Genomic DNA, 14,914 nt, shown 5'->3' with positions numbered 1-14,914 from the left:
TAATAGTCACACAAATTATAAGCATGCTCATTTCTCTGATGAAAAACATTCAATGACTGACAAGTTAATGAAAATTTGAAAAGATCTCAGCTCTTACTGAATTGGTGGAGAAAATATCAACACCAGAACCAAAATTAAAAAAAAAAAAGTTATAAAAGCTTGGTTGTTTTTACCTCATAACCAATAATCTGACTTTGAAATATTGTACTCTAAAAAGCAAAACAAAGGGTACCTAGATGGCTCCGTGATTGAGTGTCTGCCTTTGGCTGAGGTTATGATCCCAGGGTCCTGGAAGCTAGGCTTGCATGCGGCTCCCTGCTCAGCAGGAAGCCTGCTTCTCCCTCTCCCACTCCCCATGCTTGTGTTCCCTTTTTTGCTATGTCTCCTTCCATTAAATAAATAAAATCTTAAAACAAAACAAAACAAACAAAAAATCCCAGATATAAATAAATACATTTAATAGATTAATAGGTAAGGTACATTAGTGAAACTTATCTATAAGTAGTTAAGATTGTTTTTTATTTTTATTAGGCAGAAGATCATTTGGAGAAGAGATCAGCAGCCTCACAATGCTTTTGATGTGTTTTTCCTCTTTCTAGTAACTCAATGCATTACAATTCAAGTCTTTAGAGTCATATATGTTTCAGATTTTAAGTTATCTACATAAATATACTTCAGTGTTAATTTGAGGAGACTCATTGCACTTGACTCTAGGAGAGAAATACAAGCACCATCACAATTTGGGAAAATGGGTGTCCTTACCTCTTCTTTCCAGTAAATAGACTCTAGACGTTCTTGTTTAGTTTCTTCATCTCCTTCTCACACCCTTCAGATTGCTTCTTTGCACCTTGGTGAATTCAGAGGAGGTAGAGAAAAAAATATAAGTAGATAGTCAAGAAGAAAAAAGGGAGAAAAAAAAACAGGTATTTTGAATGTGTGGAACTTTGGGAGTTGAGAAATTGAGAAGAAAGACTTTAAGACATCTATGGAGTCAGGAGAACTAAATGGGAGAGTAAAGTGAATTTGAAGATTGTTGTTGGGAGGTTTTTTGTTTTGTTTTGGTTTGGTTTGGTTTTTTTCTTTCATGATGGAAAAGAACTTACGTCTTATTGAGAATTTCTCTTTAGTTGTTGAACAGTACTTCTTTGCACTAGGTATGTAATGATCTGAGACTAAATAGCTCACAGTCTGACAGGGCAATACGAAGATAGGTAAATAATGCAAAAAATGGTTTTAAAAAAGCTCCCTTCTCTATTTTAAAAATAACGATGTTACAGGAAAACTCTCATTCAAGAGTAAATGGAGTAGAACATGGTAGAAGGGAAGGAATAATCCTAAATTGTTAAAAGAATATATGACAAAGAATTTTGAACATCAGGGTTATAGTAAAGTATGTGAAAAGATCTCAAGTCTTCTGATATAGTTGAATTTTTTTTTTTTTTTTTTTTAAGTAAGTCACTGGCAGACACTTCACAGAAAACCTGAACTAAGTCAGTGGAAGCTTTTTTTGACTTCCTGTTGCCTTCATTAGGCATTTCTCTTTGCCAACATTATTTCTGGCAACATAGGCAAGTACTAAATTAAAATGTGATAGGTGGCATGAAATTTCCCTTGTACTTAATTCTTTTCAAATTGGTCTACCTCAGACTTTTAAAACCTGTGCTCTCTTTAATGACTAGAAAATCTAGTTGAGGTCTTTTATGCTATTTGAAATAATAAAGATAAGCTTCCTTGTGAATAAAAATAAATCAAAATATATTCCTGAGAGAAGGAAATATTTTAGACAAATATGTAAAATACATAACTAAGTTGTTCTAAAATGGAAATACAGTAATAAGTTAAGAAAAGCACATATCATTTCAATAATTTATGATGGAATTCTCTGTGAAGGTATACCTCATGAATTACTTTTGCTTCTCTGTCATTCTGGTTCAGCATTTTAAAACTCATTGAAAATAAACCTTAATAAGAATCTGCTGACACAATCAAGTTGTTTTAGAAATGTTCACTGTGTTTTATCCTCTTGATTTATTACAAACACATACACACACACAAATTGATTTCCGTAGAATTCACAAATTCTACTCTAGTGGTAGCAAAGCAGATTCAGAGCTTGTGATGAATTTCCTCATCTAAATTGTCTAAATATTGTCTAAAATTATTGTCTAAAAAATATTGTCTAAAAAAAAGAAAATTTACAATTTCATTAAAATGTTGGACTTTATTACATAGGATAATACCATTATAATGATCTTATTATTTTATTTTACTATTTTATTATTAACTTATACATCCCATGTTACAAAGCAAGCACACAAAATTATCAATTTTATTATTAACATATTTTATTTATTTATAATTATTTGAATTATAATTTGTCTGGGCTTTTAAAATTTTGTGTCATAATTTTAAAGTTAAGCAAAACAGAGCAAGAAGTAACTGGTTTCCATGGATGCTCAACAGAAAAACACTGACTTGACAATCTTTTGTTGCTGGTGCTCTGACTTCAACAACTCAAAACTAACCTACAATTTCAAGTTTGCTTAGAACAATTTACCTTTGTTTTGTTTGGCAGGAGTAGTTCTTCTTTCAACTATTTAGCTTTAAGTATCTTAGATGGAAAGGAATGAAGAAAAAGTTATGATGATGATTATTATGGTAGTCTGATAATGAGGAGGATGGCTATTTAATAGTAAAGCAACTCCTCTTCCTGTTTTTAATACAAAATGCATATATCCAAAATTTATTTTTAGAAAAACAGTGTTAATAGTGCTTGTAACTGAATTGATAAAGACCTGCCTCTTTGAGCCATTTGTGTGGCAATTCATTATTAATTTTATATATATATATATATATATATAAATATATTATACAATATACATTATACAAAAAATAATTCAAGCTGCCTCTGATAGCCATGGATCACTGTCATCTTCAAATAAAAATTTTAATTTATTTGTATTATGAGAATTGTTTTATTAGATAATAATAATGCAGTAATGCTTTTTTTCTCTGGACTTTCTTGTTTAGAACTGCTGCAGGAAAAGAGGAGGAACAGAGGGAACTCAAGGTAGAGACTGGAAAAGCTTATCTGGATCTAGGGTTGACCCTTCAAAGGATAGCTCAATATTAATATTTTTAGCTTTCTCCTAAAGTAACCAAGATCTCCCTGTGATTATTTATTCTAAAACTTCTTGTTGTATACAAAATTTTGTGCCAGGAAGTTTGTTAGGCATTGGAGATTTAAAGGTTAGCAAGTGAGAGTTTTTATGCTTATAGATCTTGCAAATGTGTGGAGGAGACATGAAATGAACAAAACCCAGATGGTGGTTCAAACTGAAATGTCAGAGCTATACAGGGTTTAGCCAGGTTAGCTGACTTGGACTATAGTTCTACAAGGTGTATGAGATGATAGGGAAACCAAGATATAAACATAGTGTGTATTGGCTTTAAAATCAAGCACATATGGGTTTAAATCCAAGATCAACTATTTAAGACACAATGCTATGAAAAAAAAAAACCAAATAAAGCTTTTCACACTAATGTAATATTCCAGTTCTGTCATTTCTTGGCCAAATTAATTATTTTTTCTGCATCTCGATTTCTTTATATAGAAAATGAAGCAGTTGATAATAGCAAGAAATCTAACCATATGGTGATTGAGTGAGTTAAAATACACAAAATGCAGGGGATGAAGGGGAGTGCAAGGTACAGTATTTCAATTAGGGAATGAATAAGCCACAGGGATAAAAGGCACAGCATAGAGACTACAGTCAATGATATTATAACAGGGTTATATGGTGACATCAGTATACCTGAGGTGAGCATAGCGTAATATATAGAGTTGTCTAATCACCATGCTGTACAACTAAAACTAATGTAACATTGTGTGGAAACTATAGTCCAATAAAAATATGTAAAATACATTGAACATCGACATATGTTAAATGCTATCATTTATTATTATGGTTGTTGTTGCTATTGTTGTTATATTCTTTTTACTATGTAACCTGAGGCAAGTTACTGGACTTGATGAACCCTAGATTCTATAAGAAGCAAATGGCATAGTAAAATGCTTAAGTAATGGTATTTTTGTTGTTACAGTTAGCTGTTGCTGTGTAAATCTTAAAATGACAATTCCTTCCTATCTTTTGCTGTCCTATATATTGAAGAGGCTCAATTAGAAGGTTATCATATAGAGTTACTCATGTGGGGATACTCAAATATTAGTTGAGGCTTCTGTTATGTAAACGATTGCTTGAGTTAGACGTGAAAATGGCCACACACAAGGTGGACTGTTGCTGCTTGCAGTCATCTTAGGGGTATTTGCGACTTCTGAACAGAGTTACTATGTATAGTTTCTCCATGCAGCATGGAGAAGGCAGATAGACTTCAGAAGGGGACATCTTGTAAGTGGGTATCTTTCTGAGAGGCTTTATGGAAATTGTAAGCTTCTTAGGATCCTACCTCAGGAGTCCCAGAACTTCACTTTTGATGTATTTAATTGATCAGAGAGTTAAAATGGCCAGGCCACATCTAATTAGTATTGAATTCAAGTCCACCCGGCAAAAGGAAGGGTAGCAAAGAATTGAAGGTCATCTCCAGTTTATTTCACTTTTTTTTAAAGTTCCTATTAATTTATTTGAGATATATATATGTCTACACACACACACACATATATAGATATCTATATATATACATATATATGTGTATATATATATACACACACATATATAGATATCTATATATATACATATATGTGTGTATATATATATGTGTGTATATATGTACACATATACACATATATGTATGTGTATATACATATACACATATACACATATATGTGTGTATATATATATGTATATATATAGATATCTATATATGTGTGTGTATATATATAGAGAGAGTGTGTATATATGTGTGTGTGTATACATATATACGTGTGTGTGTGTGTGTGTGTGTGTGTGTGTGTGTGTATAGAGAGAGAGAGAGAAAGATACCACCCAAGCAGGGAGGAGGATCAGAGGGAGAGGGTGAGGCAGATTCCCTGCTGAGCAGAGAGTCTGATATGGGGCTCAATCTCAGTGAGTAAGGGACAGGTGGGGCTAGGCAGAGAAAAATGTGTAGGGGACCATGGGATCAGGCTCACAAAATTAAAAAAAAAAATATGGGAGATAAAAGGAAACCAGAGACAAGAGAACAAACCAGACTATCCTGTCTTAGGCGGAAGAGGTGAGGTCTTGTCATAACAGCTACTTGTGACCAATCAGGAATTACAAGACCCTAAAAAGAAAGTAAGCCATTGAAGGTGTTATCACAATATAAATGTTAAAAATATTTAGGTTCCATGATTATCATTCTATAAAAGACCATACCTAAAAGCCCTCAGCGGCAGCCCTGTTGGGACCCCTCTCACTCCTGAGAGCTTTTTTCTGTATGCTTGCTTAAACTTCTTTTTTTTTTTTTTTTTAAATTTTTTATTTTTTATAAACATATATTTTTATCCCCAGGGGTACAGGTCTGTGAATCACCAGGTTTACACACTTCACAGCACTCACCAAATCACATACCCTCCCCAATGTCCATAATCCCACCCCCTTCTCCCAAACCCCCTCCCCCCGGCAACCCTCAGTTTGTTTTGTGAGATTAAGAGTCACTTATGGTATGCTTGCTTAAACTTCTATTGCTTTGCTCACTCTACTTTGTCTAAACAATTCGTTCTTTGACTCTGTGAGACAAGACCCTAGCTCTCCCTTATCATCAGGACCCTGCGATCATGATCTGAGCTAAGGCAGATGCTTAACCAACTGAGCCACCGAGGTACCCCTCTACTTCTTGAGAGATCTACCATGTAATAATCTAACCAACTCTAGCTGCCATCATTTTCTTCATTGTCATCATCACCATCATCATGCATATTTATTCTCATTTCACATTTTGATGAACATTGTGATATAGACATTATTATTTTCACTTTCTCAAGAAAGGAAAAGAATAGAATGTAAGTGATTTAATCAAAGTCATATTATCTAGTAAGTAGAGGGTCAATTTCCTTCTTTGAACTATTGGCTCCAGAGTTTCTAAAGTACAATACTTACATAATACAGAAAACTAAAATGAAGCTATCATTTCAATATTTCAACTTTTTAAAATAAATCCTTTTTAAATCTTAAGCGAATCATCAAATATTAGAACAAGAAGGAAAGAAGAGATTATGATTTTTAAATTAGCTTAGCAATTTGTACTGTACATTTGATTATATTATTTTACTTAATAAAAGTGTTAAGGAAATGGTTAAAATTTATGATAGATATTCCTTAAACATTATATCTTTAAAATAGGAGGTAACAAATAATTTTTTGTCTTGCTTTTAAGCTAACATCTAAATGCAAGCACTGAACATTCCTATGGGTGAAATTATCCACTATTATTAACCTGTTTATATAATTTGTTTGCTGATGTCCAATACTGAACTTTTTCTCTCAAAATTCCAACTTTATAGCCAATAGTGCATAGCAAGTTTCTAGCATAATTATATATGAATGAATGAATATTGTCATTTCAAGTTAATATCTCAATGGAATATTTGGCAGAACACTACCAAAACTTTAAGCAAAGGCAATGTTTAATTACAAATACAGCTATTCAGTAGCACTCCCCAAAAGCAGAATTTTAGAGGGCCACTGAACAAGAACACTCAGGAGAGTCATCTTTCTCTTAAAATCTAGGCCTATGTTCTTGCCTACTAATTAAATCATGCCTGTTTCATTTTAAAAGTACAGACATACTACTTGCCCTAAGGATACATTTTATTATCATGTGGAATATGAAATGTTACTCTGCTTCAGAAGATAAAAGCAATTTAATTTGAATCTCTCTGGAAACTAAAACATCAGCATAGCTAGTCATCTGTAACATCCGTGACTATTATCTTTCAGTAAAGTATGTAATATCACCATTAATATTTGTGACATTTTTGCATACTGAGACTAACACAAAGTGATGGGATTGTATCTCACCCCTTACAGGAAAAATAAATTTTTTTTACGGATATGGTAAGTCATTTTTGCTTAGTAGATTTTTGTTTAGACCATTCATAGTTTTAGAAAGTGGCCATGAGTGAAGAGCAGAAGGTAATCTACAGATAGCCAGGTGTGAACTATTCAGAATCTTAATTTTGTTCAAAAATAAAATCCTTCTGAGATTAAAAAATCCCATTGTAGTCTCCTGAGCTTTCGAGATCAGTTTCACAGTCCATGTAGGCTTTAACCAATCATAGCATGTTGCCTAATGGTGTTAATGGGAATTCATTTCTTCTTCTAATTAAACACAGATGTAGATCTAAAATTTAAGAAAAAGAGAAAAACTGTATTCCCCTGCCAAGCTCATAATTTCTCTTTTTTGCACACTACAGGGTCGTTGACAGTACCCAGGAGCCTAACACAGATGCACATTAATTACTCGTTCTCTAATTACTAGGGTACCAATATAACTGCTCAACCATTCATTATACATTCTTCCCAACTTCACAAAACCCCAGAGACATATGTATGAAGCACACCACTTGGCAACATTAATTGAACCCTATTAACTTATAAAATTTATGAAAACTGCAGCTATTAATAAAAAAAGTGTTTTTTCATTTAGTCCACCAAATTCACAATGTACAAATGATCATTTTCCTTGCACTGTATATTGGATATTGGACAATGCAGCTGCTCACAGATTGTTAATTATCAGGAATACATCAACAGGATTAAACTAGAATCCTGGTTGTTAAATTAGCCAGGCTAATTTCCCATTCTGGAAGTTATGCACAGTGGTAGTTAGCTGTATAAGCAAGTCTAAATAAGATGCTTAGCCAGGACATTAGATTCAAAACAACAACAACAACCACCACCAAATAAAAGAACAAGAAGTAAACAAAAACTACCTCAGTCATACACTCAGTCATAACAAATCAGTGCACTCTCAATTTGTTTACTTACAGTATAATTCAAAGTTAAATAATTTTATTAGAAAAGTATCCTTATTAGGGCATTCCATGTTGGAAACAGTGTAATTCTTGTGTCAGATACATTTTTCCTCTATTCACATCTTTACTATTGCTGGATCTGAGCCAAACCCCAAAGCATGCATTCACAGTGACCTATGTTGCTTTACAAGTCATTTCTGGTTTATCTCCTGGTAATCCACGTGTGAATCTCAATTTTAAACCATCTGGTCTATTTGCCATTCTACCCACATGTCATCCCAGTCTCCACACAGATGCTTCAGGGGGCCTCTAATGTGTTGCATATCCCTTCTTTTGTTTTTTGCTTTGTTTTTAGTTTCAAGTTTTTATTTAAATTTTAGCTAGTTAATGCACAGTATAATATTAGTTGCAGGAGAATAATTTAGTGATTCATCACTTACATATAATACTCAGTATTCATCACCCATTAAACCCAGCCCCCACTCACCTCCCGTTCAGCAACCCTCAGCGGTCTCTATAGTTAAGACTCTATTTCCTGGTTTCTCTCTTTCTCTTTCTTTTACCCCCCATGTACATCTGTTTGTTTTCTGAAATTCCATATATGAGTGGAATCATATGGTGTTTTTCTTCTATGACCATTTTTCTTCCCATAATACCCTCTGGTTCTGTCCACATGATTGCAAATGACAAGATTCAATTCTTTTTGATGGCTGAGTAATATTCCATTGTATGTATATCACATCTTCTTAATCCGTTCATCAGTTGATAGACATTTGGGCTCCTTCCATCATTTGGCTATTGTTGGTAATGCTGCTATACATATCAGTGTACTTTAGTGTCCCTCAAATCAATACATTTGTATCCTTTGGGTATATACCTGTAGTGCCATTGTTGGATTGCTAGGTAGTTCTATTTTTAACTTTTTCAGGAATCTCCAGACTGTTTTCCAGAGTGGCTGCATGAGTTTGCATTCCCACCAACAGTGTCAGAGGGTTCCCCTTTCTCCACATCCTTGCCAACACTTGTTGTTTCCTGTGTTGTTCATTTTAACCACTCTAATAAGAGTGACATGATATCTCCTTGTAGTTTTGATTTGTGTTTACCTGATGATGGGTGATGTTGAACATCTTTTATCAGATATGTAATTTGCAACTCTCTTCTGCCATGCTGAAGGTTGCCTTTTAGTTTGCTCGTTGTTTCTATCACTATGAGGAAGCTTTTTATCTTGATGAAGTCCCAATTGTTTGTTTTTGCTTTGGTTTGTTTATTTTTCTGCATCTACTGAGAGGATAATATGATTCTTATCCTTTATTTCATTAATGTGATGTATCTCACTGATTGATTTGCCAACATCAAAGCAAACTTTCAGGTCAAGAATAAATTCCACTTGATCGTGGTGAATGATTCTTTTAATGTACTATTGGATTCAATTTGCTAGTATTTTGTTGAGAAATTTATTTCCCATGTTCATCAGGGATATTGGCTTCTAATTCCTTTTTGTAATGGGGTCTTTGGTTTTGGAATCAAAGTAATCCTGGCCTTGTATAATAAGTTTGAAAATTTTCCTTCCATTTCTATTTTTTGGAACAATTTGAGAAGAATAGGTATGAACTCTTCTTTAAATGATTGGTAGAATTCCCCCTGGAAGTCAACTGTCCCTCATCTTTTGTTTGTTGGAAGATATTTGATTACCGATTCACGTTTTTACTGTTATCAGTATGTTAAAGATTTTTATTTCTTCCTATTTCCGTTCTGGCAGTTTATTTGTCTGTAGAAATTTATCCATCTCTTCCAGATTGCCCAATTTTTTGGTATTTAATTTTTCATAATTTTCTTTTATAATTTTTTCCGTATTTCTGTGGTATTGGTTGTGATCTCTACACTTTAATTCATGATTTTATGTATTTGGGTCTTTTCTCTTTACATTTTGATAAGTCTGGCAAAGGGGTTATCAATTTTATTCTTTCAAAGAACCAGCTCCTGGTTTCATTGATCTGTTCTATTTTTTAAAGACCTTTATTTATTTATTTATTTATTTATTTATTTATTTGAGGGAGAGTGAAAGAGAGCACAAGCAGGAAGGGGAGGGACAAAGGGAGAAGGAGAATCAGACTCCCTGCTGAACAGAAAGCTAGACACAGGGCTTGATCCCAGGTCCCTGAGACAAAGTCAGACACTTAACCCACTGAGTTTCCCGGGTGCTCCTGTTGTTTTGGTTTCTATATCTTTATTTCTGCTCTACTCTTTATTATTTCTCTTCTGCTGGCTCTTGGTTTCATTTGTTCTTTTTCTAGCTCCTTCAAGTATAAGGTTAGTTTTCCTTCAAGTATAAGGTTAGTTATATTTGAGTGTTTTCTTACGTCTTGAGGTAGGCCTGTATTCCTGTATACTTCCCTCTTATGACCACTTTTGCCACATCCCAAAGGTTTTAGATCATCATATTTTCATTTCCATTTGTTTCCATGAATTTCTTCATCTCTTTAATTTCTTGGTTCATTCATTCGTACTTTATTAGGATGTTCTTTAATTTTCATGTTTTTCCTTTTTTTTTCCTTGTGGTTGATTTAAAGTTTGAGTATTGTGATCTGAAAATATGCACGATCTGATTCCAATCTTTTTGTGTTTGTGGTGGCCTGATTTGTGACCTAGAATATGATATATTCTGGGGAATGTCCCAATTTGTATGCAAAAATAATATGTATTCTGTTGATTTAAGAGGAAATGTTCTGAATATATATGTTAAGTCAATTTGATCCAGTGTGTCTTTCAAAGCCACTGTTTCCTTGTTAATTTTCTGCTTAGATATCTGTACATTGATATAAGTGGAACAATAAAAATCCTTATTGTATTATTATCCATGAGTTCCTTTATGTATGTTATTGTTTTATAAATTTGGTGGTCCCAAGTTGGGGGTATAAAAATTTACAATTGTTATATCTTCTTGTTCGTTAGACCCCTTTATTATGATGTCGTGCCTGTTTTCATCTCTTTTTACAGTCTTTGGTTTAAAATCTAGTTTGTCTGGGGTGCCTGGGTGGCTCAGTGGTTTAAGCCTCTGCCTTCAGCTCAGGTCATTATCTCAGGGTCCTGGGATCGAGCCCCACATTGGGCTCTCTGCTCAGCAGGGAGCCTGCTTCCCCCTCTCTCTCTGCCTGCCTCTCTGCCTACTTGTGATCTCTCTCTGTCTGTCAAATAAATAAATGAAAAATCTTTTAAAAAAAATAAAAATAAAAAATAAAATCAAATCTAGTTTGTCTGATAGAAGTATTGCTATTCTGGCTTTCTTTTGAAATCCATTTGTGTGATAAATATTTTTTCTTCCTCTTACATTCACTCTACAAGTGTCTTTAGGTCTAAAATGAGTCTCTTGTAGGCAGTGTATAAATAGGTCTTGTGTGTGTGTGTGTTTAATCCATTATGACACCCTATGGTTTTTTTCTAGAGCATGTAGTCCATTTCGTTCAGAGTAATTATTGATAGATGTGAATATAGTGTCCTTTATTACCTTTTTTTTTTTTTTTGCATTGTTTCTGGAGATTTTTCTCTGTCCCTTTCTTTTTTTTTTTTTTTCCTAGTGTTCCAATATTCATTGTTTATGTACAACACCTAGTGCTCCATGCAATCCATTCCTTCCTTGATATCCACCATGAGATGAGGTTCACCATCCCCTATCCCTTCCCCTCTAAAACCCTCCATTTGTTTCTTGGAGTCCACAGTCTTTCATGCTTCATCTCCCCTTTCGATTTCCCCTTACTCATTTTTTCTTTCCTTCTCCTAATGTCCTGCATGCTAATCTTTATGTTCTACAAGTAAGTGAAACCATATGATAATTGACTTTCTCTGCTTGACTTATTTCACTCAGCATAATCTCCTCCAGTCCCTCCATGTTGATGCAAAAGTTGGGTATTCATCCTTTCCGATCCTTTCTAGTCTTTGTCACTTTTGATCTTATTACACTCAAAGAGTCCCCTTAATATTTCTTATAGGGCTGGTTTAGTAGTCATAAACTCCTTTAGTTTTTGCTTGTCTAGGAAACTCTTTATCTCTTCTTCTATTCTGACTGATAATCTTGCTGGTGAAAGTATTCTTGGTTGCACAGTTTTCCCTTTCAGCACATTGAATATATCATGCCATAGACTTCTTGTCTTTGAAATTTCTGTGGAAAAAGAAGCTGATGACCTTCTTTTTCTTCCCTTTTAAATGAGGAATTTCTTTTGTCTTGCTGTTTTTGGATTTTTTTTTTTAATCTCTATTTTGCAAATTTAACTAAGATATGTCTTGGTGTTAGCCGTTTTTGTTGATTTTGACGGGAATTCTCTGTCCTTTGTGGGTTTGAATGTCTGTTTCCTGTCATGGATTAAGAAAGTTTTCAAGTATAAATTCCTCAAATAAACCTTCTGCCTGCTTTTATCTCTTCTTCTTCTGGGACACCTATGATAGGAATGTTATTACCCTTTATGGAGTCACTGAGTTCCTTAGTCTACACTTATGATCCAATATTTTTCTTTCCTTCTTTCCCACCACATTATTTTCCATAATTTTATCTTCAATATCACTTATTTATTTCTCTGTATCTTCCATTCTTGTCATTTCATACAGTCAGTTTCAGATCTCAGTTATTGCATTTTTCATGTCAGCCTGACTAGTTTTTAGGTCTTTTATCTCTGCAGCAGGGTCTCTGTGGTGTATTCTGTGCTTTTCTCAAGCCCACCTATTATACATATGATTGTTGCTTTAAATTCTGGACCAGGCATGTCACTAATATCTGTTTGAATTAGATCTCTGGCCATTTTATTCCTTCTTTTGGGATGAATTTCTCCATCTTGGAATTGTATTTAGATCTCTGTCTCCTTCCTTGTATTACCAAAACCTGTTATTTTTCCTGCTCCTGAGTGTGATGCCTTTATGAAGAAGAGGTCATATATTGTCCAGGACCAATGCACAGTACTTGTTTAGAACTGCCAACAGCCTCTTTGGAGACAAGTCTCATGAATTCCTCTCGTCTTTCAAAAACTCCTGCCTCAAGTTCTACCAAGCTGAGATGGAAGAGCTCGACTTTCATACCGCTGCGGAAGAGACCAGGGCACACATCAACACCTGGGTGGCTGAAAAGACGGAAGGACAGATTACAGAGTTGCTGTCTCTGGGTTCAGTGGATTCAATGACTAATCTGATTCTGGTGAATGCCATCTATTTCAAAAGATACTGGGATAATCAGTTTAACAAAACACAGACCATGGAAAGACCATTTAAAGTCAGCAAGAATGAGGAGAAACCTGTGAAGATGATGTTTAAAAAATCTACCTTTCAAATGGCCTATATAGAGGAAATATTCACCAAAATTCTGGTGCTCTCCTTTGTGGGCAAAGAGCTGAACATGATCATCATGCTTCTAGATGAAAACCCGGATTTGAGGATGGTGGAGAAAGAACTCACTTATGAGAAATTTGCAGAGTGGATGAGGCCAGACATGCTGGACGAAGAAGAGGTGGAAGTTTTCCTCCCTAGATTTAAATTGGAGGAGGATTACGACAAGAAGAATGTCCTTTGCTCTCTGGGCATGACCGATGCCTTTGAGCAGGCCAAGGCAGACTTCTCTGGGATGTCGTCCAGGAAAGACCCGTATCTGTCCAGGGTGGTGCACAAGGCCTTAATGGAGGTGAACAAGGAAGGCACAGAGGCTGCGGCGGCCACAGCGGCCATCATGATGTTGCGGTGTGCAAGAATCATGCCCCGGTTCTGCGCCGACCACCCTTCCTCTTCTTTATCCAACACAGCAAGACCAACAGCATCCTGTTCTGTGGCCACTTCTCCTCCCGGTAAGGACATAATCAGTCCCAAATGGCGTCCTCTTCCTTTCCCTGCTGGCCTACTTTTCCTGACTCTTCACAATGTGCCTACTATGCAAAGTGACCTTGGGTGACAATCCAAAAATAAAAGGCCCGATTTTGGGAAAAACAAAAACAAAAACAAAAAAACCACAACACCATTTCTTGGTGCTTCAAGAAGTGTCTCCAGCATAGGCTGCATGTGCTCTGCTGCTAAGTTTTGGCTGCTCTTTCCCTCAGGTCAGTTTCCTCTTGATGCAGTGGGGAGTGTTTGGACCTTGGCCAAAGTGTGGTGAATTTTAACTAGGTTTGTCCTGGTCTGCTTAGCAAAGATTATCAAAAATTACCCAATGCTATTTACATTAGAGCTAAAGCTTTGCAGAATTCTGTGGTCAGTAGACTCAGTGCATGAGGGCGGTTTGTGCTGGTGTTTTGGAGGATGGGCCTGCTGCTCTGGTTCTTAGATATGCTTGCCTGGAAAAAAACAGTACCAGCAGAACACAAGGGAGTAGGGTTTGGTATAAGTTGCTTAGGCTACCACAGTGGTGCTGAAGTTAGTTTGTGTTGAGGGGCAAGGAAAAGAAATGTGTAAGCCCTTTCCTCATCCTTGGAGTGGGGTTTGTACCTGCTGCTGTCCAGGAAGCCCTCCCAGAAGAGCAAACAATCTCCCCTCTTCTGTCCCCAGCTTACCTCAGATCCTTGCCTTCACCCTGTCTGTGTCTAGGCTTCCTGTCCACCTGGTGGCCCTAGTACACCCATGTTTTATTCCAGGCAGGCCAGTTGAGTTTTAAAACTCCAGACTTTTGGGACCTGGTATAGCAGAGACCCACACTAGTCCTCTGGGGAAGTGTCTTGCTGTGCTGGTACTGATGCAGATTTGTTCCATAACACCGAAGCATAGGGACATAGGTTTTGGAGTAAAGCACAGCAAGGAGCCGGTGTCCAGGTTAGCCACCCTCAGCTGGTATCTCTGCACCTATGCTGAGGGATGGGGGAGGGTAATGGTGCCCACTGGCTTTTTGTCCCTGGAGAAGCAATGTTACCTCTCCAGATGCACTCTCAGAGAATCGTGCACTCCCAATGCATCCCAGGAGATTCTTCATACGTTCTG

At 35.7% G+C, this 14,914-nt stretch overlaps 1 protein-coding gene across 1 annotated transcript in view; it reads left to right on the top strand.

Annotated features, from left to right (window-relative positions):
* The window catches only part of LOC132000141 (serpin B6-like), a 75,164-nt gene extending 61,366 nt beyond the window's left edge, over positions 1–13,798 (top strand). The window contains 2 exon segments of the mRNA XM_059373703.1: positions 12,887–13,728; positions 13,731–13,798. Of these exon segments, the coding sequence (XP_059229686.1) occupies positions 12,887–13,728; positions 13,731–13,798 (910 nt within the window).
* The last annotated feature ends 1,116 nt before the right edge of the window (positions 13,799–14,914 follow it).

Source organism: Mustela nigripes, chromosome 1, assembly GCF_022355385.1.
Source record: "Mustela nigripes isolate SB6536 chromosome 1, MUSNIG.SB6536, whole genome shotgun sequence".
NCBI classification, from domain to species: domain Eukaryota; kingdom Metazoa; phylum Chordata; class Mammalia; order Carnivora; family Mustelidae; genus Mustela; species Mustela nigripes.
Note: the sequence above shows the minus strand (reverse complement) of the source record. Positions and strands in the feature narration are given on the sequence as shown.